The following is a 25,173-nucleotide window of genomic DNA, read 5'->3' on the forward strand; positions in this document are numbered from 1 at the left end:
TCAGAACCTTTGAGGTTGGAGCCAAGAACTCTGTGTTTTACCAAGCTGTTGAGGTTATTTTTATGCTCTTTAAAAACACAGAATTAAGACATTTTGACACAAGGAAATATAAATCAGCCAGTGGTCTAGAAACAGATCCATACAGATACAGTTCATGTGATTTATGGCAAAGGTGGAGTTGTAATACAGTGAGAAAGGATAGACTTTTCAATAATTACTAGATAATTTATATCTCTATAGGAAAAATGGGCATCTTAACATCATACTGTATATAAAATGTAATTCCAGATAGATCGAATATATAAAAGTGAAAAGCAAAACTATAAAGCTCTTAGAGGAGGAATGTAGGAGAACATCTTTGAGACCTTCGGACAGTCAAACAGGACAGTAAAGCTCTAACAAAACAAAAAGTGATACGCTGGACCATAGTTAGCACTTCTTTTTATGAAAAGATTGTAAAGCACTTAGACCAGTGCCTGACCAGCACATAGAATGTGTTATGTGTTTATTAAATAAAAATAAATAAATAAATAACAAAACAGCAAAAACAGGAAACTTGTATCCAGGACAAATAAAATTCTGGTTAGAACCACCATTTTAGTGGCTTTTGCAGTTGAGTAGTTACTGCATTTTTCTCAGAACAAGAGGCTAACTCTCTAGTTGTCAGCCTTTTGGTAACCTCTATTATTTAGGACCAGTTTTAGAGCGAACTGTTCAGAAATTTTCGTAGCATTTCTGAAATATGAGTATGAATTATTGGAATAAAAATATGAAATAAAGAATTAACAACATGTATTTTGTATCTTCTTAAAAATGTGTCCCTTGGGAGAAATAAATAATTAAAAATAAAGTGTTTACTATAATTATATGGAAACATATCAGAGCCTTTTCATGTGCTAAAATAACCCAGAATTTGGGAAATAAATTCTGAAATTTGGGAGCATTGTATATATGCATACTGGATGCTTCATAAAAAATATTATTAGTAGCTGGGCCTAGTGGCTCATGCCTGTAATCCCAGCACTTTGGGAGGCCAAGACAGGAGGATCACTTGAGGCCAGGAGTTCGAGACCAACCTGGGTAACATTGTAAGATCTGTCTCTATTAAAAAAAAGAAAGAAAGAAAGAAATTATTAGTGGCTTAAAAAAAGTAATGAAATATTATTTTGGGTGTAATTATATTTTTGTCCTTTATATGTTTTATGTTTTTAGCAATACTAAATTTGAATGTAAGATTGCTTTTTTTTTTTCGAGATTGGGTCTTGCTCTGTTGCCCAAGCCGAAGTGCACTGGTATGAACACAGCTCACTGCAACCTGGACCTCCCAGGCTCAAGCGATCTTCCTGCCTCAGCCTGTCAAGTAGCTGGTACCGGAGATGTGCACTGCCACACTGTGTTAATTTTTTTGTTGTTGTTTTTTATTTTTTCTAGAGATAGGGTCTAGCTGTGTTGCTCAGGCTGATCTCAAACTCCTGGGCTCAAGCAATCCTCCTGTCTTGGCCTCCCAAAGTGCTGGGATTACAGGCATGAGCCACTAGGCCCAGCTACTAATAATATTTTTTATGAAGCATCCAGTATGCATATATACAATGCTCCCAAATCCCTAATGCCCAGCCTGCTCTGTCTTTTTAAGGATTTTAACAGTAATGGTTTTGTAAAATACATGTTTTTTAATATACATAACACAAAATGTACCATCTTAACCATTTTTAAGGGTACAGTTCAATGGCATTAAGTACATTCACAGTGTTGTGCAGCCATCAGTATTATCCATGTGCAGAACTTTTTCAGCTTCCCAAACTCTGCACCCATTAAACAATAACTCCCTTTCTCCCCTCCCTTTAGCCCTTGCAACTGTCATTGTACTTTCTATCCCTATGAGTTTGACTACTCTAGGTACCTTATTTAACGGGAATCATAAAATATTCATTCTTTTGTAGGCCAGGTGCAGTGGCTCATGCCTGCAATCTCAGCACTTTGGGAGGCCAAGGCGGGTGGATCACCTGAGGTCAGGAGTTCAAGACCAGCCTGGCCAACATGGTGAAATGCCATCTCTACTAAAAATATAAAAAGTCAGGCCAGGCGTGGTGGCTCACGCCTGTAATCCCAGCACTTTGGGTGGCCTAGGCGGGCAGATCATGAGGTCAGGAGTTCAAGACCAGCCTGGCCAATATGGTGGAACCCTGTCTCTACTAAAAATATAAAAAGTAGCCAGGCGCGATGGTGCACGCCTGTAGTCCCAGCTACTCGGGAGGCTGAGGCAGGACCATCGCTTGAACCCTTGAACCCAGGAGGCAGAGGTTGCAGTGAGCTGAGATGGCGCCATTGTACTCTAGCCTGGGCAACAAGAGCAAAACTCTGTTTCAAAAAACAAAATAAAATAAAATAAAATAAAATAAAAATAAATAAATAAAAATACGAAAATTAGCCGGTCGTGGTGGCATGCACCTGTAATCCCAGCTACTTGGGAGGCTGAGGCAGGAGAATTGCTTGAACCTGGGAGGCAGAGGTTGCAGTGAGCCAAGATTGCACCACTGCACTATAGCCTGGGTAACAGAGCGAGACTCCACCTCAAAAAAAAAAAAATTGTTCTTTTGTGACTGATTTCACTCAGCATGGTGTCCGCAAGGTTCATCTGTGTTGTGTATATCAGAATGCGATTCCTTTTTAAAGCAGATTGATACTCTGTTGTTTCTATACCACGTCTTTTGTTTTTTGTTTTTTAATTTAATTTTTTTTTTTGAGACAGAGTCTTGCTCTGTCACCCAGACTGGAGTGCAGTGGTGCGATCTTGGCTCACTGCAACCTCCGCCTCCCGGGTTCAAGCAATTCTCCTGCCTCAGCCTCCCAAGTAGCTGGGATTCCAGGCACCCACCATCACGCCCAGCTAATTTTTTTGTGTGTTTTTAGTAGAGACTGGGTTTTATCATGTTGCCCAGGCTGGTTTCAAACTACTGACCTCAGGTGTTCCACCCACCTCGGCCTCCCAAAGTGCTAGGATTACCGGCGTGAGCACCGCACCCAGCCTATACCACATTTTATCATCCATTCCTTCACAAACATTTGAGTTGTTTTTGCCTTTTGGGTATGTGTATAATGCTGCCAGGAATATTGGTCTGCAAATATCTGACTTCAGTTCTTTCAGGCATGACCCAGAAATGGAATTGCTGAATCATGTGGAATACTATATTTAATTTGGAGAGAATTTTTTCTAATGCTTAGATTTACTTTTTTCATACAAAGATAGCATAAAGTATCTTCTACAGAATGCACAGTGGTCACTAAAAGTTTTACAGTTCCTGTTATTCCCTGATGTATTTTGTTTTCCACTCACAGAATTAGTGAGTAGCCAATGGGCGTGGTGGCTCATACCTGTAATCCTAGCACTTTGGGAGGCCAAGGTGGGCTCATCGCTTGAGCCCAGGAGTTTGAGACCAGCCTGGGCAAAACCCTGTCTCTACAGAAAATTAAAAAAGTTAGCCAGGTGTCATGGCAAGTGCCTGTAGGGAGGCTAAGGCAGGAGAATCACTTGAACCTGAGAGGCGGAGGTTGCAGTAAGCCAAGACTGCACCACTGCACTCTAGCCTGGGCAACAGAGTGAGACACTGTCTCAAAAACAAACCAACAAAAAGAAATAGTGGGTAGCTAGAATTCTATGGTAATAACAAATTATATTAGCTTATATTTAGGTCTATGTACTCAGTCACGCATTGCCTCTTATAATCAAGGCTGAAACTCTGTGCTTATTTAACCTCTTAATATGTAAGACACCATTCCAAATCTGATGAGTCACGATTTGATAATTACAACCTCTTCTTTTATCTTTACTAATTTTTGGCATCTGAGCAATTTAGCTGTTCTCAAGTACTTCTTTCTTACACTTTTACTGAATAGTAAAGAAATGTGCTTATAAGATATTTCAGTAAATATGAACTTTGTAATAATTGCATTTAGCTTAATGTTAAAATAGAAAATAACCAAAATCCGACGAAGCTGAACTTAGGAATTTATTTTCCCTTCATTACTTAATTTCTCTTCCTTACTACAGAATTTTGGAGGTGGTTGGTCAACTTTTAGTCTACATTTTTCTCTTTATGAATAAGACGTCTTTAGTCCCACAGAGCTTAACCTGCTTTTTCAAGGGCACATAGATAATGGCTGGGACGGTAGAGGAATTCAAGCTAGTTTAGGAAAGAATTAATTTTTTTTTTTTTTTTGAGACAGTCTCAGTCCGTCACTCAGGCTGGAGAGCAGTGGAATGATGTTGGCACACTGCAACCTCTGCCTCCTGGGTTCAAACGATTCTCATGCCTCAGCCTCCTGAGTAGCTGGAATCGTAGGTGCGCACTACTACACCCAGCTAATTTTTGTTATTTTTAATAGAGATGGAGTTTCACCATGCTGGCCAGGCTGGTCTTGAACTCCTGACCTCAAGTGATCTGCCTGCCTCAGCCCCAAAAGTGGCCACTGTGACTGGCCAGTAATAATTAATCTTAATTTTTACTTGCCATGAAGCAAATGGAATATTACGATTTTTATTTCTGATACAGGGTCTCACTCTCTTCAGCCCAGGCTGGAGTGCAGTAGTATGATCATAGCTCACTGTAGCCTTGACCGGACTCAAGTGATCCTCACACTTCAGCCTCCTGAGTGGTTGGAACTACCTGGACATGCTACCACACCCAGCAAATTTGATAAATTTTTTTGTAGAGACAGGGGCTTGCTATGCTGCCCAGACTGATTTCAAACTCCTGGTCTCAAGTGATTCTCCCGCTTCAGCCTCCGGAAGTGCTGGGATTATAGTTGAGCCATCTCACCCAGCCGTAAAGTAATTTTCTTTTTCTTTTTTCCTTTTTTAGCATGTGGTACGTGTTGTCTTAAAGAAAAAATATTTTAAGTAGTGTTTAAGTTTCTGAGCTGCCTTACAAAAGCCTATGTAGACCCCAGATTGCCTAGGTCATAGTAATAAAAGTATTGTGTCATGATAGCTAGTTGTTATTTACAATATTGTGTCCTTGGGAGCATATGTTCCCAATTCTATCTAGGGAATGCTCCAAAAAAGAATCTATTAGGTTGATTTTCATAAGCACCAGTCACTGTTAGTTTACATTTCTGTTTCAGAAGAACCACCTTTTTATGCCCCTGTCCCTTTGTAACAGAAGACAAAGGAAAAGTCTCTTTCTTTGTCCCTCTTTTTATCCCTTTCTTGCAGTGTACCAGACAGTATGTAAGGCACTAGGAATCAAATAGCTGGGACTTCTGCCCTGGAGGAACCAAACTAGATGCAGTGATAAAGAATCACTGAATAGAGGTGGAGTCATTAGATGAGGTGGTTGAGAAGGCTCCCTCACAAAGTGGCATTTAGGCCAAGACCTAAATGAGACAGAGCCAGCCTTGTCGGCATTGGGGTGATCACTTCTCAAGTTCTACATGGAATGGAAATAAGAGCAGTAACCCCCTGCTGGGGGACATGGTGAAGACTCTGAGTTAACTCTATCCAGATGTTTGTGTAGATTATGGCTGGAGCTCTCACCAGCTGGGGTTGGCCTGCTGCTTAGGTAGGTTAGATTGGTGTTCTCTCCATTGCATTTGGTTGCTGAAATTTTTTTAAAATGCCATTTTCTAATAAGTCAATAGAGCTTCATAAATCAACATATTGCCTGTTTAGTTTTCTTCTTATTTACCCAATGTCCCATATTATGATCAATTCTCACCTCATGGGCAGCAGTGTTTTATAAAATATATTGAATATAGCCTATGTGCAATTGCTTTCTTTCAGAAAGACTTTCTCAAGTCTTTATATCTCCCAGCCAAATAGACATCATTACATTCTTTAGTGATGCTATTATCCAGTTAGTTCCTTCCTCAAAGCTTTTCAAATGTCTGTCAGATTGTATCTTATTTTCAGTGTTTAGTGAGAATGTTTTGGTTGACCTTCAAATAAAAATCTTAGGCAAGCCTCCTGTTCTCATACCAGTGTAGGAAACAGTGTGACTTTGTTGTTTATCTGAGGAAGATATTTCATCCCTTTGCTGCGCAAGCCTTTGGGACAACCTTTTTAAAGGTGGGTTTTAACTCTTACAAGCCCATGGGCTGAGCTGCACCATAGTTGCTGGCAGAATGATCAGTGTGGTTGGAAGGTGAGCACTGTTGCCCATGCCCACTCCGGAGAGAGATTTTCTGTTAAGGGTGAGCTTAACACTGGAGCTCCTGGAGGGGCCAGATGTGCTCTTCAGTGGGAACTCTCATAGGCTCCATTAAGCTTTACTTATTTATACTTAATGCTCCCAATTCTGTGAGAGATGGGAATGCTGCTCCAATTTTAGAGAGGAGGAAAGTGAGACATCCAGGGAGATCGAGTAACTTCCCCAGGTCACTCGGTGGGGCTGGGATGCCTCTTGATCTTTTACTCTGCAGACTTTTCCCACTGTTTTACAGAGCCCTTTCCTCAGTACTCTTCCATTCTGTTGTCATGGGATTACAGATGATAATCCCTTTAATAAGATGAAAAGAAAATGAAGACAGTGATGTGACCCATTGTGGGTAGTGGAATCAGTTTTGCAGATTTACCTAATGAGAAAAGTCCTTTCCTTTGAAAATTCTTTTTTTTTGTTTTTTGTTTTTTTTTGAGACAGAGTTTGCTCTTGTTGCCCAGGCTGGAGTGCAATGGCACAATCTCAGCTCACCACAGCCTCCGCCTCCTAGGTTCAAGCAGTTCTCCTGCCTCAGCCTCCTGAGTAGCTGGTATCACAGGCACCTGCCACCACATCCGGCTAACTTTTTGTATTTTTATTAGAGACTGGGTTTCATCATGTTGGCCAGGCTGGTCTCGAACTCCTGACCTCAGGTAATCTACCCTCCTCAGCCTTCCAAAGTGCTGGGATTACAGGCGTGAGCCATCACGCCCTGCCTGAAAATTCTTGAGATCACATTTTATAATAAAATCTGACAAGTAGTGTTGCACATTTTAAAGAATTAGTTTTTTTAATGTCTTCTCTTTCATCATTCATATTTTTATAGGGCCATATGCACCTATTTATGTCAGTAAATTCATTCTTTTTGTAGATTTAAGTTAATGGAGGCCAATGAGATGAATTTATACATTAATCTTGGAAACTATATTTCAAGGGGATAAAAATATTTTAATTTGCAAAGTTAATTATAGAATAATAAGATTAGAATGTATGTTTTATGGGGGCAGGGATCCTGTCTGTTTTGTTTGCTCTTCTGTCCTTAGGGCCTAGTACACACTGCCACGTAGGGAGTAGGTGCTCAAGTGAAGTAATGAACAAATTTCATTAAGGTTCCATTCTTTTGATTCTCCTCTCTTATTCATGTATTCTTTACCTAATCCTCTTCCTTCACCATCTCCAAGGCTCTTTACTGAGTACTCTTTTTACATTACTCTACTTTCTAATGTTTCTATGGTAGTATCATCCATGTCCAGGAAGTAGTCATATCTTAATTTAGCTATTTAAATGAGCACAAGTTTATTTGGAGAAAATGTTATAAAATAATATAAAGGTGTACTGGGGCTTAGGATACTAAGTGTTAGTACCAGCTTTTGCTATTAATAGAGGTGTGATATTGAGCAGGTAATTTAACCTGTTGGTGCTTCGTTTTCCTCTTAATTGTAAGGGGGTTGGTCTAGATTAGAAGGAAGTTAGTCTAGATTAGAGGTTAAAAATTCAAATGCCTATAGGAGTCAAGCAGGTAATACAAATGAGTGAAATGAACTGTAAGGAGTTATAGGCTGAAGGACTTCTTGCTAACCTTTAATGAGAGTTTGGAGTTATGAATGAATTTGATAAAAGACAAATACTTTATCGTAGCCTAATAGTTCTTAAAGTTTGCTACACTTGAGAATTACTTGGGGTGGGGGAGGGGAGTGGTATTTTAAAAAACACTGATGCCAGCCTGGGCAACATAGGGAGATCCTGTCTCTACAAAACTAAAATAAAATAAATTAGCCGGGCATGGTGGTGCAGGTCTGCCTTCCAAGCTACTCGGGTAGCTGAGGTGGGAGGATTGCATGAACTCAGGAAGCCGAAGTTGTAGCTTGCCGTGATCATGCCACTGCACTCCAGCCTTGGTGACAGAGTGAGATCCTGTCTCAAAAAAAAAACAACAACAAAAAACAGCCACCAAAACTGCCAGCCACATCCTGCTCTCAGAGATCTGATGTGCTTTTAGAATACCAAACGTCCCAGGTGCTTCTAATGAGTAGCTACATTTTCAGTGGTTAATTGTACTCTTAAGATGTTTTCCAGACCTGACTTTTTGAAACAAGAGAAGGACCAAGGATGGCATCAACTTTCAGATAAATAAACAGATCTTTCTCCTCTATTTGTAGTAATCTTTACTGAAAGTAATTGTTGTGAATGATAACCCAGAGACAATATCAGATTCCAAGTTGTCATCAAAGAGAGTTTAAATTGTGCTTGTTATACCAAGGAGTCAGTGTTTATCCATAGTACATTTTGTCCCTGTTTTCACTTATCCAGTACTTTCGCTTTGTTTCCCACTACATTTGTGATCATATTGGATGGTTTCTACTATATTCTCTGAGTAATGGTGGTCACAGCTTTCTCTGGGGTTAGGTTTCACTGTGTGCATATTCGGTTTTGATATAGGCCAGTCTTTGTTAAGATGCCCCTTCTAGGAATGCATTTTCATTAAAATTGGAGACTCCCTACCTTAACGAATGCCAGAAAGCATTCTCATATGTTTTAGAATGATTTCTGTAATACAAATTGAGAAAAAGAGAACTTTTTGTTCACTGGGAAGATTTTCAAATCTGTGTTTAACTGTACCCTGATATTTTTGGAAGACTTAATTTTGTCCTATTCAGAATGAGATCACCTAGCTTATCTCTTTTCTATGTTTTTTTCCTCCTGCTTCTATCAGTGTTTGCTTTCACAACCAAAGTTCTGGGCCATTCAGACATCGGCCTTGATCCTCCGGACAAAACTTGAGAGAGGAAGTACACGCCGAGTGGAACGGGCAATGAGGCAGACACAGGTAGGAATTAATGTGGCAATTGTGTGCTTCTTCCAACTCTCTATTGCTATCAATAAGCATACATGTTTGCTATGAATGAAAGAATGAGACGGCTTACATTTTACTCAAATAATTTGTTACTGTTTAGAGAATAAGTTCTATAATTTAACTTCTTGGTTCCAAAGCCCAGCTCTGTGACTTAGCAGCTCTGTGAACTCGGTACTTAACCTCTCCAAACCTCATTTTCATCATCTGTAAAAGAGGTTAATAATAATAACAGCACTTAGGCTGGGCACGGTGGCTCACGCCTGTAATCCCAGCACTTTGGGAGGCTGAGGCAGGTGGGTCATGAGGTCAGGAGTTCGAGACCAGCGTGGCCAACATGGCAAAACTTCATCTCTACTAAAAATACAAAAATTAGCCAGGCATGGTGGCAGGTGCCTGTAATCCCAGCCACTTGGGAGGCTGAGGCAGGAGAATTGCTTGAACCCAGTAGGCAGAAGTTGCAGTGAGCCAAAATCATCCCATTGTACACCAGCCTGGGCAACAAGAGCAAGACTCTGTCTCAAAAAATTAAAAAAGAAAAAAAATAATAATAATAACACAGGTTTATGGTAAGCATTAAAAGAGACAACATAAGAATAAATAAATAAAGATATGCAGCCCCATAGGTATGGCTTGTATAAAGAAATAAAATTCATCCTGATGCAAAAAATATTCATTAATGAACTAACCACATGTAAGATTAATCCATATTCAAGTAACGTTCTTCATTTAATGCTAATGTTTATTCCTATCCAATGAGTCAATAGCATTTAGTCTCTTTCACATATTTTCTCATAAACTATCCATGATGCAAATTTATTACCAAGAAAAATGGAAAATCTTGCAATAGATACAGGATTTCATAACGTCAGTGTCTTAGTCTGTTTGTGCTGCTACAACAATATACCTGAGACTAGGTAATTTAATTTATAAAGAATTGAAATTCATGTTCTCACAGTTCTAAAGGCCGGAAAGTCTAAGATCAAGGTGCTGGCATATTCGGTGTCTGATAAAGCCTCGTTGCTCGTGGATGGCACTGTCTGGGTGTTCTCATATGACAGAAGGGTGGAAGAGAGTGAACCCATCCTTTTACACCATTTTATAAGGGCCCTAGTCTGGCTTATGAGGGCTCTGCCCTCAAGATTTAATAATTTCCTAAACATCCTACCTCCTAATACTTTCACATTGGCCATTAAGTTTCAACATATATATTTTGGAGGACACATTCAGACTATAGTAATTAATGAAAGTGATTTTTAAAAAAAAATTTTTTTTGACACAGGGTCTTGCTCTGTTGCCCAGGCTGGAGTGCAGTGGCACAGTCTCAGTTCACTGTAACCTCTGCCTCTGGGGTTCAAGCAATTCTTATGCCTCAGCCTTCTGAGTAGCTGGGATTACAGGCATGCACCACCATGCCCGTCTAATTTTTGTATTTTTAGTAGAGATGGAGGTTTCACCATGTTGCTCAGGCTGGTCTCAAACTCCTGGCCTCCAGTGCTCTGCCTGCCTCTGCCTCCCAAAGTGCTAGGATTACTGGCATGAGCCACTGTGCCCAGCCAAAAATTTATTTTTATTTTATAAAAATTTCAAACCTACATAAAAGTCATAAGAACAGTATGAAGAATTCCCATATACCCTTCACCATGAGATCCTGTTTAGGCTTTAACAACTTGTCCTCATAACGTCCTTTGTAGCACAGGGATCCAAGCCTGGCATTTCACTGTCATATCCTTTCAGGCTCCTTTATTCCAGAACAATTCCTAGTCCTTTTTTGACCTTGATGGGTTTGATGCTTTTGAAGATTATGGGTTATTTTGAAGACTGCCCTTCAGTTAGAGTTTGTCTGAAGTTTCATTATTTGATTCAGGTCATAGAATTTTGGCTGTCATATTATAGAAATAATGTAGTACTCTTCCCCCCTCAGGTGGCACATGATGTTCACTTATGCTGTCACTGGGAATGTTATTTGATCATTCAGTAAGCTTGTGTTCGTGAAGTTAGTGTTAGTAAAGTTAGTCTTTTCCTATTGTAATTAATAAACATTTTCAGGGAGTGGTATCGTTTGGGTATTTGTCCCCTTCATATCTCTTGTTGAAATGTGATTTCCATTGTTGGAGATGGGGCCTGGTGGGAGGTGTTGGGGTCATGGGAACAGACCCCTCATGAATGTCCTAATGCCTTCTCCACGGTAGTAAGTGACTTCTCCCTCTGTTAGTTCATGTGAGAGCTTGTTTGAGAGAGCCTGGCTTCTCTTTTGTTTCCTTTCTCGCCATGTGATCCACTTGCTTCCCTCCCCTTCTGTCATGACTAAAAGCTTCCTGAGGCTTCATCAGAAGCCGAGGTACCATGCTTGTATAGCCTGTAGAACCATGAGCCAAATGAACATCTTTTCTTTATAAATTACCAAGCCTCCGGTATTCCTTTACAGCAACACAAAACAGATTAACACAGGGAGTTACTCTGAGACCATCTGATTTGTCATCTAACTTTCACCCATAGGTTTTAGCATTTATTCTTTTGTTTTTATATTTTTATTTATTTATTTTTACTTGCCACTATACTAATGAGGAGGTTTTAGCATTTAAAAAAATGTGTGTATTTATTCATTTATTTCTTCTTAGAGACAGGGTCTTGCTCTGTTGCCCAGGTTGGAGTATAGTGGTGCGATCATTGCTCTCTGCAGCCTTCACCTCCTGTGCTCAAATATTCTTCCTGTCTCAGCCCTCAGCCTTACCACTAGTTAGGGCTATAGGTGCATGCAACTGTGCCTGGATAGTTTTTTAATTTGTCATACGGGATCTCACTATGTTGTCCAGGCTGGTCTCAAACTCCTGACCTCCAGCAATCTTCCTGCCTTGGCCTCCCAAAGTTCTGGCATTATAGGTGGGAACCACTGTGCCTGGCCTGGTTTTATTATTTATTGATGTATCTTCTCTGCATAAGTTAGCATTATGTATTGCCAACAGGTAATTTTCTAATTCCATGATTCTTTAATAATTTTTTAAATTGGTATTCTACTGTAAGGAAGAGCTTTCTCTTCTCATTTGTTTTTCCATGTATTTATTTACTTGATTGTGAACTCATGGATTCCTGTTTTATTTTATGGGGTGTAATTGTACATTTTCATTACTTATTTACTTTTTTTTTTTTTTTTTTGGAGACAGAGTCTTGCTTTGTCACCCAGACTGGAGTGCTGTGACATGATCTCGGCTCACTGCAACCTCTGCTTCCTGGGTTCAAGCGATTCTCCTGCCTCAGCCTCCCGAGTAGCTGGGATTACAGGCGCCCATCACCACACCCAGCTAATTTTTGTATTTTTAGTAGAGATGGGGTTTCACCGTGTTGGCCAGGCTGGTCTTGGACTCCTGATCTCAAGTTATCTGCCCACCTCGGCCTCCCAAAATGTTGGGATTACAGGCATGAGCCACCGTGCCCGGCCTGTCTTATTCTAAATTTCTTATTGTGACAAAATTTTAGCTCATTTGAATAAGTATTAAGCATATTATTTGTTGCTGTATTAAAAATAAATCCACAGACAGAATGCTGTGATAAAAACAGAAGTGGGGTTTCTCTGTCAGAGAATGCTAATTTTAGAACCTCAATATCCATTCTCCCTGCTCCCCGGTCTTTTTGTTTTTGAGATGGAGTTTCACTCTTGTCGCCCAGGCTGGAGTGCAGTGGTGCAATCTTGGCTCACTGCAACTTCTGCCTCCCAGGTTCAAGCGATTCTCATGCTTCAGCCTCCTGAGTAGCTGGGATTACAAGCACGCGCCACTGTGCCCAACTAATTTTGAATTTTTAGTAGAGACGGGGTTTCACCATGTTGGCCAGGCTGGTCTTGAACTCCTGACCTCAGGTGATCCACCTGCCTCTCAAAGTGCTGGATTACAGGAATGAGCCACCGTGCCTGGCCCCCTTCTTTATTTTAGTGATAGAACCTCCTGAATTTTATCCAGGCATATGACTTCCGGTCCTCTTTTGCATGTTGGAGAGGCCAGGTAACTAAGTTGTGAACAGTAGGATGTGGATGAAGTAATATGTACCACTTCTGGGTCATACCCTTAAAAGGGAATGTGTGCTCTCCTGGTACTTTGTCCCTTCCCGTTGGCTGGGAAATCAGGAGAACTGGGCCGCCAACTTAGACCACAGATGTTTTGAAGGTGGCTGAGCCCTTTTAGCAGTTCTGAGCCATTCACTGTTTTAGTCTATTTTTTGCTGTGATAACAGGGTACCACAGACTGGGTAATTTATGAAGAAAAGAAGTTTATTTCTTACAGTTCTGGAGATTGGGAAGCCCAAGACCATGGTGCCAGGAGGTGGTGAGGGTCATCCCCTGGCAGAAAGGTAGAAGGCAAAAGGAAGTATATGCAAGAGAGAGCTCCCTTTTATAACAAAGCCACTTCCATGGTAATTAACCCACTCCCATGGTAACAGCATTAATCCATTCATGAGGGTAGAGCCCCCACCTCCCACCACTGTTGCATTGGTCACCAAGTTGCCAACACATGAACTTTTAAAGGACACATTCAAACTATAGCACTGTTGAATTTATAAATGAAAGAGAAACAGAATTCTGTCTTGCTCAAGTCTACTTTTTGATCTTTTTGTTATAGCAGTTTAGCCTATATCCTAAGTAAGCCGGCTGAGGCAGGAGAATCATTTGAACCCAGGAGGCGGAGGTTGTAGTGAGCCAAGATTGTGCCACTGTACTCCAGTCTGGGTGACAGAATGAGACTCCGTCTCGTTAAAAAAAAAAAAAAAAAAAAAAAAAGTAAGGCAGAGAGAAAAAAACGCTATTAAGAAAAAAATGAGAAAATATATTTACTATTCATTAACTGGAAGTAGATCACCATAAAGGTCTTCCTCCTTATTGTCTTAACATTGAGTAGGCTGAGGAGGAGGCGCAAAAGGAAGAATTGGTCTTGCTGTCTCATGGACGGCAGAGGCGGATGAAAACCCATATATAAGCGAACCTGTACAGTTCAAAGCAGTGTTGTTTTACAGTGGAAAAAACTGGCAAACACTACGGTAACCTCGTGATTATGATTAATATCATTGGTGATAAAACCGTTGATACAGGTTCAGTATCCCTTATCTGAAATGCTTGGGACCAGAAATGTTTTGGATTTTGGATTGTTTTCAGACTTTGAAATATTTACATATACATAATGAGATATTTTGGGGATGGGACCCAAATCTAAACACAAAATTCATGTCACTAGGGTGCAACACCTGTTGACAAGAAATAGAAAGAAGCAGAAGAAAATGTCAATCCAAGGTGTTGGCTCAGTGGAGCCTACAGTATTTCCCACTTTGCTGTCTCCTTGGGCTGAAATGGCTGGACCTGTCCTCTGCCTTCTCTTCCCTATCACTGGATATGGGCAGCCTCAGGAAGGGGCATGACCTCAGGCTAGGTGCTCTCTAGCTGAGGTGACGCTGAAAAAGCTGATAGTTCAAGGCAATCTGTTGTCCCCACTCCCGCAGCTAGACCTCACCATGTAGAGCAAAGAGGGAAGGTGAAGATGTAGTTGATTAGCATCTTCAATTATGGTGGATTACACCATTGTTTTAAAGTTTATTAAAAATTCAGTTTACACTAAAATTGTAAAATGTTGAAATGACTAAAACATAGTTTATTTAAGGAAATACACATAATACATTTTTTTACATTATGGAAAAAGTTTAAGTCTCTGTTGTTGTTAAAACTTCAGCCTTCTTTTTTTGTTTGTTTGTATTTGAGATGGGAGGTCTCACTCTCCCACCCACACTGGAGTGCAGTGGCGTGATCTCGACTCACTGAAACCTCTGCCTCTTGAGTTCAAGTGATTTTCCCGTCTCAGCCTCCTGAGTAGCTGGGACTACAGGCATGCACCGCCTGCTTAATTTTTTGTATTTGTAGTAGGGTTGGGTTTTCGCCATGTTGGTCAGGCTAGTTTTGGCCTTCTTAATAGAAATAGTGCTAGACTACATTCACTTATTGGTGAAGGACATATTGACCTAGAAATAATTTGCTCTTTAGCCATCTCTTTCAATAACTTTGGCACATAAAATAAGTTGGTCAGCATTCATTTTTCTTTTATAGCATCTAATTAAACTAAAAAAGTGAATCTTTTATGTGTTTATAAGTATATAGCTTTTCTTTCTTTCTTTCTTTTCTTTTGAGACAGTCTCCCGCTCTGTTACCCAGGCTAGAGTGCAGTGGCATGATCTCAGCTCACTGCAACCTCTGCCCTCCCGGGTTCAAGCGATTCTCCTACCTCAGCCTCCCAGGTAGCTGGGATTACAGGCACATGCCACCACGCCTGGCTAATTTTGGTATTTTTAGTAGAGACGGGTTTCACCATGTTGGCCAGGCTGGTCTTGAACTCCTGACCTCAAGTGATCCACCCGCCTCAGCCTCCCAAAGTGCTGGGATTACAGGTGTGAGCCACCGCACCCAGCCTGTATATATCTTTTCAATTCTAAACCTGCATTTGTGAAGATTATGTTTTTAGATATCAAATAACAAGAATGTGTTTTGAGTGGGAAACATGGATTTAAAAGAAGGCTGGGAGCAGTGGCTCACACCTGTAATCCTAGCACTTTGGGAGGCCAAGGCAGGTGGATCACTTGAGGTCAGGAGTTCGAAACCAACCTGGCCAACATGGTGAAACCCCATCTCTAGTAAAAATACAAAACAATTAGCTAGGCATGGTGGCGGGCGCCTGTAATCCCTGCTACTTGAGAGGCTGAGGCGGAGAATTGCTTGAACCCAGGAGGCAGAGGTTGCAGTGAGTCGAGACTGCGCCACTGCACTCCAGCCTGGGCGACAGACCAAGACTCTGTCTCAAAAAAAAAAAAAAAAAAAAAGAAGAAGAAGAAGAGTCAAATCACTGTGCTCTGGCATTTTTCCTTTGCATTGGCCTTACTATATTTGGGGTCCGTTCATTTTGCCATTCAAATGCTGCATTATCAAGAGAGTTGCGTAGCCCACTAACTGTAGAACAGAATTAGAGAGTTGTTACTTCTGCCTCCGCAGGGTAGTACTGTAGAAAATGCTCTTTACTTCCCCAACCCAGAAATCTTGGAAATTAGTCAGATCATGTGACAGGATGAATGTACAATTTGTCTAAGTTTCTGTCAATGTTGAGGCATTTAGCTCATCATCTGAACTTCTGCCAATTCCCCTGATTCAGAACTTGATATTACTTTGTTTGTTGAAGTTACTGCATCCCTGAGGAAAAAGAGGAAAATGATTTTAAAATTACATGTATACATTAAGACAGTTTTGTGTTTTTTTAATTCTGTTTTAGTTTCTATGAAAATCTGTTCCCTTCCACAGCAGTGTAAAGTGATAAAATGATAAACTGTTAAAAGTTGAGGAAAAGGCTGGGTGTGGTGGCTCACGCCTGTAATCACGCCTAGCACTTTGGGAGGCCGAGGCGGGTGTATCACCTGAGGTCAGGAGTTCAAGACCAGCCTGGCCAAGATGGTGAAACTTTGTCTCTACTAAAAATACAAAAATTAGCTGGGCATGGTGGCGGGTGCCTGTAATCCCAGCTACTCAGGAGGCTGAGGCAGGAGAATTGCTTGAACCCAGGATGCGGAGGTTGTGGTGAGCCGAGATCGCGCCACTGCACTCCAGCCTGGTGACAGAATAAGACTCTGTCTGAAAAAGAAAAAAAAAAAAAAAAAAAAGACTTGAGGAAAAATAAGCTAGAAAGGACCCCCTTAAGGAAAAATTTGATCTTGTTCTATTATGTATTGAGGAAATGCAGGTGTGATGAAGTCAGGTAACCTTGCCCCAGTTTGTCTGGCTAGTTAGTGACAGTCTGGACTACACAGACTTACACGGTTGCAGGCAGTTACACTGAAGGCTTCAACGGCAAGTCCTAAGGAATGGCAGTTTTGGAAGAGATCTCTAAGTGAGACATGCCAAACTTGAAAAGAAAATGTTTCACCACACCTAAAGGTAAATAAATCATGATTATAAGATCCGCAGAAGAAGGAGGAACTCCAAAATGAGGACAATCTATTAAAAACATCTTGTCTTCTGAAATTATTTTAGGCTGCAATTTTGTATTGCATGTTCAAGGCAGTGGTGATGTTAGTGACAATGAAGAAAATCATGTTTATGGAAACTATTTTAATGGCTATGATTCAGAAGCTGCTTGAAATAAAATAAGATTATATTCTTCAGTAATCATTTATACCCTACTTTTCTACCAGTGGAGTATAAAATAGTGTTCTCTATCATCATTCAGCCTTTCTGTCCCCATCTGATCTAAATTCTTTTTTTTTTTTTAATGAGAGAGAGTCTCACTTTGTCACCCAGGCTGGAGTGCAATGGCATGATCTCGGGACTGCAACCTCCACCTCCTGGGCTCACCTGATTCTCCTGCCTTAGCCTCCCAACTACAGGTGTGCACCATCATGTCTGTCAATTTTTGTATTTTTTTTAGAGACAAGGTTTCACCACATTACCCAGGCTGGTCTTGAACTCCTGGGCTTAAGCTATTCACCTTCCTTCGCCTCCCATAGTGTTGGGATTACAGGCGTGATACACCGCACCCACCCTTAAATTCTTATATTCAACATTTTATCATAAGATCACATCCTTTTCTTTTATATGCTATGGTTCATGTGCATCTCCCAAAGTTGATGTGTTGGAAACTTAATCCCCAATGCAAAAGTATTGAGAAATGGTACCTTTAAGAGGTGATTAAGTCATTAACGGATTAATGCCAGTATTTCAGGGGTTAGGTTCCTGATAAAAGAATGAGTTTGGCTTCCTTCCCTCTATCTCTCTTGCTCTCACTCTCCCTCTTGTGCCTCTGCCATGGGATCATGTAGCAAGAGGTCTTTTCCAGATACAGGCCCTTCCATCTTAGACTTCCCCGTCTCCAGAACTATAAGAAGTAAAATCTCTGCTCATTGTAGGTGACCCAATCCTAATGTTCTGTTACAGCAACACAAAGGGGCTAAAACATTTTGTAATCCAAATGTGAAGCAAATTAATGGAAACTACATACATTCAAAGGGACCATCTTATGTATGTCCAAACCAAAACATTTTTGAAAAAAAAATTGTGCAAACCAAATTTGTCATTGTCTTCTTTCATATCAAGCTCTGTCTTCTTTCATATCAAACTCCTTTTACTTGGTGTTAGATAAACTCAGTTCCATCTTTGGAGATCAATGTTAGATTGTTTTATGTTTATTACTGAAATAATCTTGATAATGAATTTAATTACTTGGTTATCTCTTATACCTGTTAATTTAAGTCGTGAAAGTCTGTCCCTGTCCAAGCAGTTGTGCCTCTGAAGATGTTTGCCCAACAGGGAAATTTTTCTTCCTCCTTGGATTTCTGGGAGGACATTGCATTGAATTGGAAATTTGAGATTATTGCAGTTTTCTGTTCCTGGAGTCTGTTTATACTGCAATTTGACTTTCTTAACTGTGGTAATGAAGTCAGATTTCACAATTTTTAAATGACTTTTTTTTTCTTAGAATATTTGTTCTTTTTTTTTTGTCTTTTAGCCTCAGGGGTACACGCGCAAGTTTGTTAGATAGATAAATTGTGTGTCTCAGGTTTTGGTGTACAGATTATTTTGAAACTCAGGTAATAAGCATAGTACTCATTAAGTAATTTTTCAGTTCTTATGCTCCTTCCACCCTCCACCCTCGAGTAGGCCCCAATGTCTGTTGTTCCCTTCTTTGTGTCCATGTGTACCCAACGTTTAGCTCCCAATTACAAGTGAGAGTATGCACTATTTGGTTTTCTGTCCCTGCATTAGTTTGCTTAAGTTAATGGCCTCTGGCTCCATCTTTGTTGCAGCAAAGAACATAATCTTGTTCTTTTTTATGGTTCTGTAGTATTCCATGGTGTATATGTACCCCGTTTTTTTGAGACAGAATCTCGCTCAGTCGCCCGGACTGGAGTGCAGTGGCGCAATCTCAGCTCACTGCAAGCTCCACCTCCCAGGTTCACACCATTCTCCTGCCTCAGCCTCCCAAGTAGCTGGCACTACAGGCGCCTGCCACCATGCCCAGCTAATTTTTTGTATTTTTAGTAGAGACAGGGTTTCACCGTGTTGGCCAGGATGGTCTCGATCTCCTGACCTGGTGATCCGCCTGCCTCAGCCTCCCAAAGTGCTGGAATTACAGGCGTGAGCCACTGTACCTGGCCATGCCTACCCCATTTTCTTTATTTAGTCTACTGTTGATGGGAATTTAGGTTGAGTCCATGCCTTTGCTATTGTGAATAGTGCTGCAATGAACATACACACACATGTCTTTATGGTAGACCGATTGATAATCTTTTGGGTATATATACAGTAATGAGATTGCCGAGTCTGATGGTAGTTCTGTTTTAAGTTCTTTGAGAAATTGCCAAACTGCTTTCCACAATGGCTGAACTAATTTACATTCCCACCAACAGTATATAAGCGTTCCCTTTTTTCCACAACCTCTTTAGCATGTTATTTTGTGACTTTTTAATATTCATTCTGACTGTTGTGAGATGGTATCTCATTGTAGTTTTGATATGTATTTCTCTAATGATTAGTGATGTTAAGTGTTTTTTTCATATGCTTGTTGGCTGTGCATATGTCTTCTTTTGAAAAGTGACCGTTCATGTCCTTTGCCCACTTTTTAACGGGGTTGTTTTTTGTTTTTTGTTTAAGTTACTTATAGATTATGGATATCAGACCTTTGTCGGGTGCATTTGCAAATATTTTCTCTCATTCTGTAGATTGTCTCTTTACTCTGTTGATAGTTTGTTCTGTTGTGCAAAAGCTCTTTTGTTTAATTTGGTTCAGTTTGTCAATTTTTGTTGTTGTTGAAATTGCTTTTGGCATCTTTGTCATGGAATCTTTGCCAGTCCCTACATTGAGAGTAGTATTTTCTAGGTTATCTTCCAGGGATTTTATAGTTTTTGGTTTTACATTTAAGTCTTTAATCCATCTTGGGTTGATTTTTGTATATGGGGTCAGAAAGGGGTCCAGTTTCAGTCTTCTACATGTGGTTAGCCAGTTATCCCAGCACCATTTATTTAATAAGGAGTCCTTTCCCCATTGCTTGTTTTTGTCAACTTTCTCCAAGATCAGATGGTTGTAGGTGTGCATCTTTGTTCCTGGGCTCTCTATTCTGTTTCATTGGCCTGTGTGTCTGTTTTTGTACCAGTACCATGCTGTTTTGGTTTCTGTGGCCTTGTGGTACAGTTTGAAGTGTGCTAATGTGATTCCTCCAGCTTTAGAACATCTGTTCTTGATGCTGTGTAGTTGCATGCATGCTTTGAAGGAGTGGGGATTTTTATCATGGTTAATTATGGAGGGAGGAAGACCCAAAATACCATGTTTGTTACCATTGTGGAGATTATTGCTGCTGTGTGGGCTGAAACATTTCTCTTTAAAGTTGGTAGTCCTTTCTTTATATGGCCCTCATGACCTATCTCATTAATTTCTAGTAATGATTAAGGGTATGTCATAATGAAACCCTTGATTGGAGGAATATTAGTCACAGTAATGTACTGTCAGGATTTGTTACTCTGAGGCTTGTACTTGTGTTTGAATAATTTTGAGAAAGAGGTCCTTTATGTTTGTTTGTTTTTTTTTAATACTGATGGAATTACCACACTCTGCAGGAATTAGATGTAACACCTGGACCAAGTCCACGGTCAGTAGTAGTGAAGTGTGTTTTGTTTTTTTAAACTATGTCACTCTTCTTAATTGTTTTAATTATATAAATGATACTGCTTATTATAAAAATATAAGCAATATGGAAGTGGAAAGTAAAAAACAACAGCTTCCTTTTCCTCTTGCTTGCCTTCCAGTCTCAACAATTTGTGTACCTTCTAAACCTCTTTCTGTGCGTAAACATAAATATACTTTGACATAAGTGGGATCATCCAGTCTTCATTGCTTTATACCTTTTCCCTCTAAACATAACAGCTTGATCAGCTCTGCATGCCAGTACTTGTGAATCTAGCTCATTCGTTCCAGCAGCCATATGTCACTCTTTTAAATAGAAGTGCTACAACTTATTTAACTAATCCTCTATTTTTGAAAGTGTCTTTTAATTAATATTTTATTTTTAAACTGCATATTAAAAATTTTAGTACTGCATATAATAAAATAAATTAGTTCACTGAGGAGGATTTTAAATGAAAGATATAAATTCTTCCCCAATTCTGAGTTCACTTTTAGCTATTTCTTTTTTAGTTGTTATTCTAGTGGTTTCCATTATAACTTTAAATATTTACATTTCTTTAATACTTCTGTCTCTTGATTTGTCAACTTTTTGGATAGAATCTGTTGATTCCACACTATAACTAAGGAAGAAATCAGCACACCTCTCATCTCCTCTTCCATTTTTATGTTATTTTTCAATTGTTGGAGTTGTTACTCTATATTCTGTTGGGTAATTTTTGTCATGTATGTTTGTTCTATATATATATATATTTTTCTTTCAGAGACAGGGTCTTGCTCTGTTTTCCAGGCTGGAGTGCAGTGGTACAAACATGGGTCACTGTGCAGCCTTGACCTCTTGGACTCAAGTGATCCTCCCCACCTCAGCCTCCTCAGTAGCTAGGACCATAGACACCCACCACCATGCCAGGCTAATTTTTAAGTTTTTTATAGAGGCAGGGTTTTGCCATGTTGTCCAAGCTGGCCTCAGACTTTTAGGCTCAAGCAATCCTCCAGCCTTAACCCCCCAAAGTGTTGGGATTACAAGTGTGAGCCACTACACCTGGCTCAGATTTTTTTTTTTTTGAGACAGAGTCTTACTCTGTCACCCAGGCTGGAGTGCAGTGGCATGATCACAGCTCGCTACAATCTTGAACTCTTGGGCTCAAGTGATCCTCCTGTTTCAGGCCCCCACGCCCAACTAATTTGCAATATTTTTGTTGAGACAGGGTCTTACTACATTGCCCAGGCTGATCTCAAACTTCTGACCTCAAGTGATACTCCCACCTCAGCCTCCCAAAGTGCTGGGATTACAGGCGTGAGCCACTGTGTCTGGCCTATATGTTGAATTTTTTAAAACTTCAACCCAATCTTACAGCATTGTAATGATGATGCTGTGAGTGTACTGATTATTGATTATACACCAAATGGTGCGATTGGACCCATGGAGAAGGAAATGCAGTGCTCTGTGTCTAAGTGTTTGCCACTTGAAGGAAGCTGTCACAAGAATCAAGGTCCAGGGGATTCTCCACTGATTTTTTTTTTTTTTGCACTTTGCATGGTCAGCTACCACTGCTTCTTTCCTGTTAGTCATTATCTTTCTTGTTTCCTTTTTTGTTTTTTTGTATTGCCTCATTGTGTAACTTTTTCACATGAAGAACAAATGTAGTTAAATTTGCGTCTTTGTGAAAAGTATTTTTCCATCATAATTCAGGAGTTTGGGTGTATAGAATTCTAGTTGCAAAATCATTTTTCTTCAGGACTTTAAATGAAGTCATTACCTTAATATCTCCTGTCATCACCTTAATATCTCCTGTCATCCAAGTTTGCTAATAAGTATGGCAGTCTGATTTTTGTCTTGTTTTAAGTTCTTTCTTTTCTTCTTGTTTTGAAATTTTTTAGAATTTTCTCTTTATTTTTGGAATTCTGGATGTATCTAAATTTGACCATGGGCTCTGGAGTCATACTGCCTGGTTTCTGTTCCCAGCGCTACCATATAATATACCTGCTTATACCTTGGACAAGCTACTGAACGTCTCTATGCCTCAGATGGCTCACATAAATAATGGAATAAATGGAGTTTTTATGAGCATTGTATGAGTTAACATTTAGATCAGCATCTCAGGTTGGAAGTGCTTAATAAATGTTAGTTACATAATTATTATTTCTCTTTCTGGATTATATATTGGGTTATTTAAATAGAAGCAATTATGGCTCTATAAATGAAACAATTTAATTATACTTTAATTAATTATACTTTTTTCTTCATTTTTTAAAAAACTTCTTTATCCAATTCAGTTCTGCATTTGGAATTTTAGTAGAACTATGTAGAGACCTCCCAGATCTATCTTCTGTGCCTCTTCTAAGCTGGCTGTCTTTTTGATTGAAGTTATAGGAGATTTCTCCCATCTTTTCTCCTGTGTTACTAATTTTGACCATAAGCCCAATTAATAATATTTAGTCCATTCATAAATTTTTTTATTTTGACAATTATTTTTAATTTCCAGTAAATCTGCATTTTTCTGATTGTCCTTTTTCATAATAGTCTTTTGTGTTTTACAGATACAGTATCTCATTTAAATTTATTTGCGCATTATTAATTAGAATTTTAAAAATTATTCCTGTGAATTATCTATCCTCAGGTATGACCTGTCTTATATGTTCCCCTTGGCCTTTGATGTTGCTTTTTCTTAAATGGCTGATGATTGCCAAAGCTGATTGTGTTGATAGTTAGCGCAAGTCCCCTCTGTAGCGGTGTGGGTCTCATTGTCTTAGAGGCTTTTCCACTGAGTGCAGGGCTGACTACAGACTCTGCACTGTGACCAGAGTGTGGCTAACTAGCAGGCTCTTATAGGGTTGGCATGGGTCTTCCCTCTAAATCTTCCCCTAAGGCTCTGAACCTGGAATCTGAGGCAACTGGGCACTCTTGCTGTTATAACAAAGATGCTTCTCTTTTTTAATAAGCCTCATACCTCCTGTTGCTTCATTCTTTCATTCCTTTCCTTCTGAACAGACATGTGAGGTCTGAGATAGTATCTCCTAAGTGGTGCAAGAAGGCACTGTGCTTAACCAAGCCTAGGGGGCAGAGGAGGCATCCAGAGGAGCTGGTAGCAGGATCAAGATCCCAAGTGAAAAGCCACAAACAAAGGATAGAGACCCAGTGAGGAGAACCTCCTCTCAGTATGGTGTCTGAAGCATTGGCCAGTGGTTCTGAGCTACGGAAGTCATAGTCTGGAATGCAGGATCACCCTCACCAGAGTGACATCCAACAGATGAAGCTGTGCATAGAGCAGTGGACTAAACAAACAATGTATGAGATATTCTTAGATGATACACTCAGGGAGGCTACAAAAGATACAAAAGGCTTTGCAGTGATTGGGAGAGGGACCTAGTCATCAAGAAAAAAGGTCAAAATGTTTAAAGGATGGAATAGCAGGGTCAGAAAGAGATGCAGCAACCCAGATGACAGGTATTGAGGTTAACTATATGGGAAACTTATATTAGCTCTGCATCAAATATATTAACACAGGGCCTCTTTTTATGCCCCTAGACCAGAGCAAGATCTCAGGTCAAAGCAGCTCTTCAGAATTGCCTTCTGCATGTGGTCATAAAGAAGAACATTGGGCAGCAATGCAGTAGTTTGGGACAGAGAGCTAGCTTATGAAGATCATCTCAGCTTGAGAATAATTAAGTGTGTGGTTCTCAAAGGGGTGAGACTATGATTGCAAGAAAGAAGCTAACAGACACAACTGCAGGAGGTAATATTTAGTTACTCTAAGCTGGAGACAGTACAGCATGATCTCAGATGCAGATCTGGGTTTCCCAGTACCCCAGAGTTTCCCATGAAGACATCCAGGGATAGAGGATGCCTCCCTGTGGAGGCACAGTACCAGAAGCTCCCCTTGGTATTCTCACAGGGGGAAAGGATGGTTTATGCCCACCTGCCACCTCCCATCCCCCAGCCAAATATTGATCATGTGAGTAAGTCTCTCTCAGCGGCCCAGGCTTCTGACCTGTCTTAGCTCCATTCTAAATTTTATGAGAAGAGGCTTTCAGAAGTCTAGTTGTATCCTGTAGCCAATAATAGCAACATAATATGTGAATTATGTTACTTCAGGATCTTCACTTTTCAGGTAGACTGCTCCAACACTCCTTACTTTCTCTCCTTACCGCTGACTGGCCTCTCCCCATTCTTATTGGCACCTTCGTTGAAAAATCAACTGACCGTATGTATATGGTTTGTTTTTGGACTCTGTTGTCACAGCTGTGTTTTAGCATTTATTAATTCTATTATGCTCTATTTGGAAACCTTTCCTTCATGACAGCTAGAATGTGAGCTTCTTGAGGGGTCAGTTTCTATATTTTACTTATTTTTACATTCTCAAAATGAACACTCAGTGGATGTTTGCTAAATGACTAACTAGAAAACTTGAATTTTGAATTACTTACTTATTAGCAGGACT

The 25,173-nt window shown here is 40.0% G+C and overlaps 1 protein-coding gene across 2 annotated transcripts in view; it reads left to right on the top strand.

The window, feature by feature from the left end:
• Window positions 1–25,173, top strand: part of TTC27 (tetratricopeptide repeat domain 27) — a 178,992-nt gene that overhangs the window by 56,414 nt on the left and 97,405 nt on the right. For both annotated transcript variants that reach the window (XM_025354562.1, XM_025354563.1), the window contains exon 10: window positions 8,908–9,021. In XM_025354562.1, the coding sequence (XP_025210347.1) occupies window positions 8,908–9,021 (114 nt within the window). The remainder of the gene's footprint in view (window positions 1–8,907; window positions 9,022–25,173) is intronic.

This window comes from Theropithecus gelada, chromosome 13 (genome assembly GCF_003255815.1).
Source record: "Theropithecus gelada isolate Dixy chromosome 13, Tgel_1.0, whole genome shotgun sequence".
Lineage (NCBI taxonomy): Eukaryota > Metazoa > Chordata > Mammalia > Primates > Cercopithecidae > Theropithecus > Theropithecus gelada.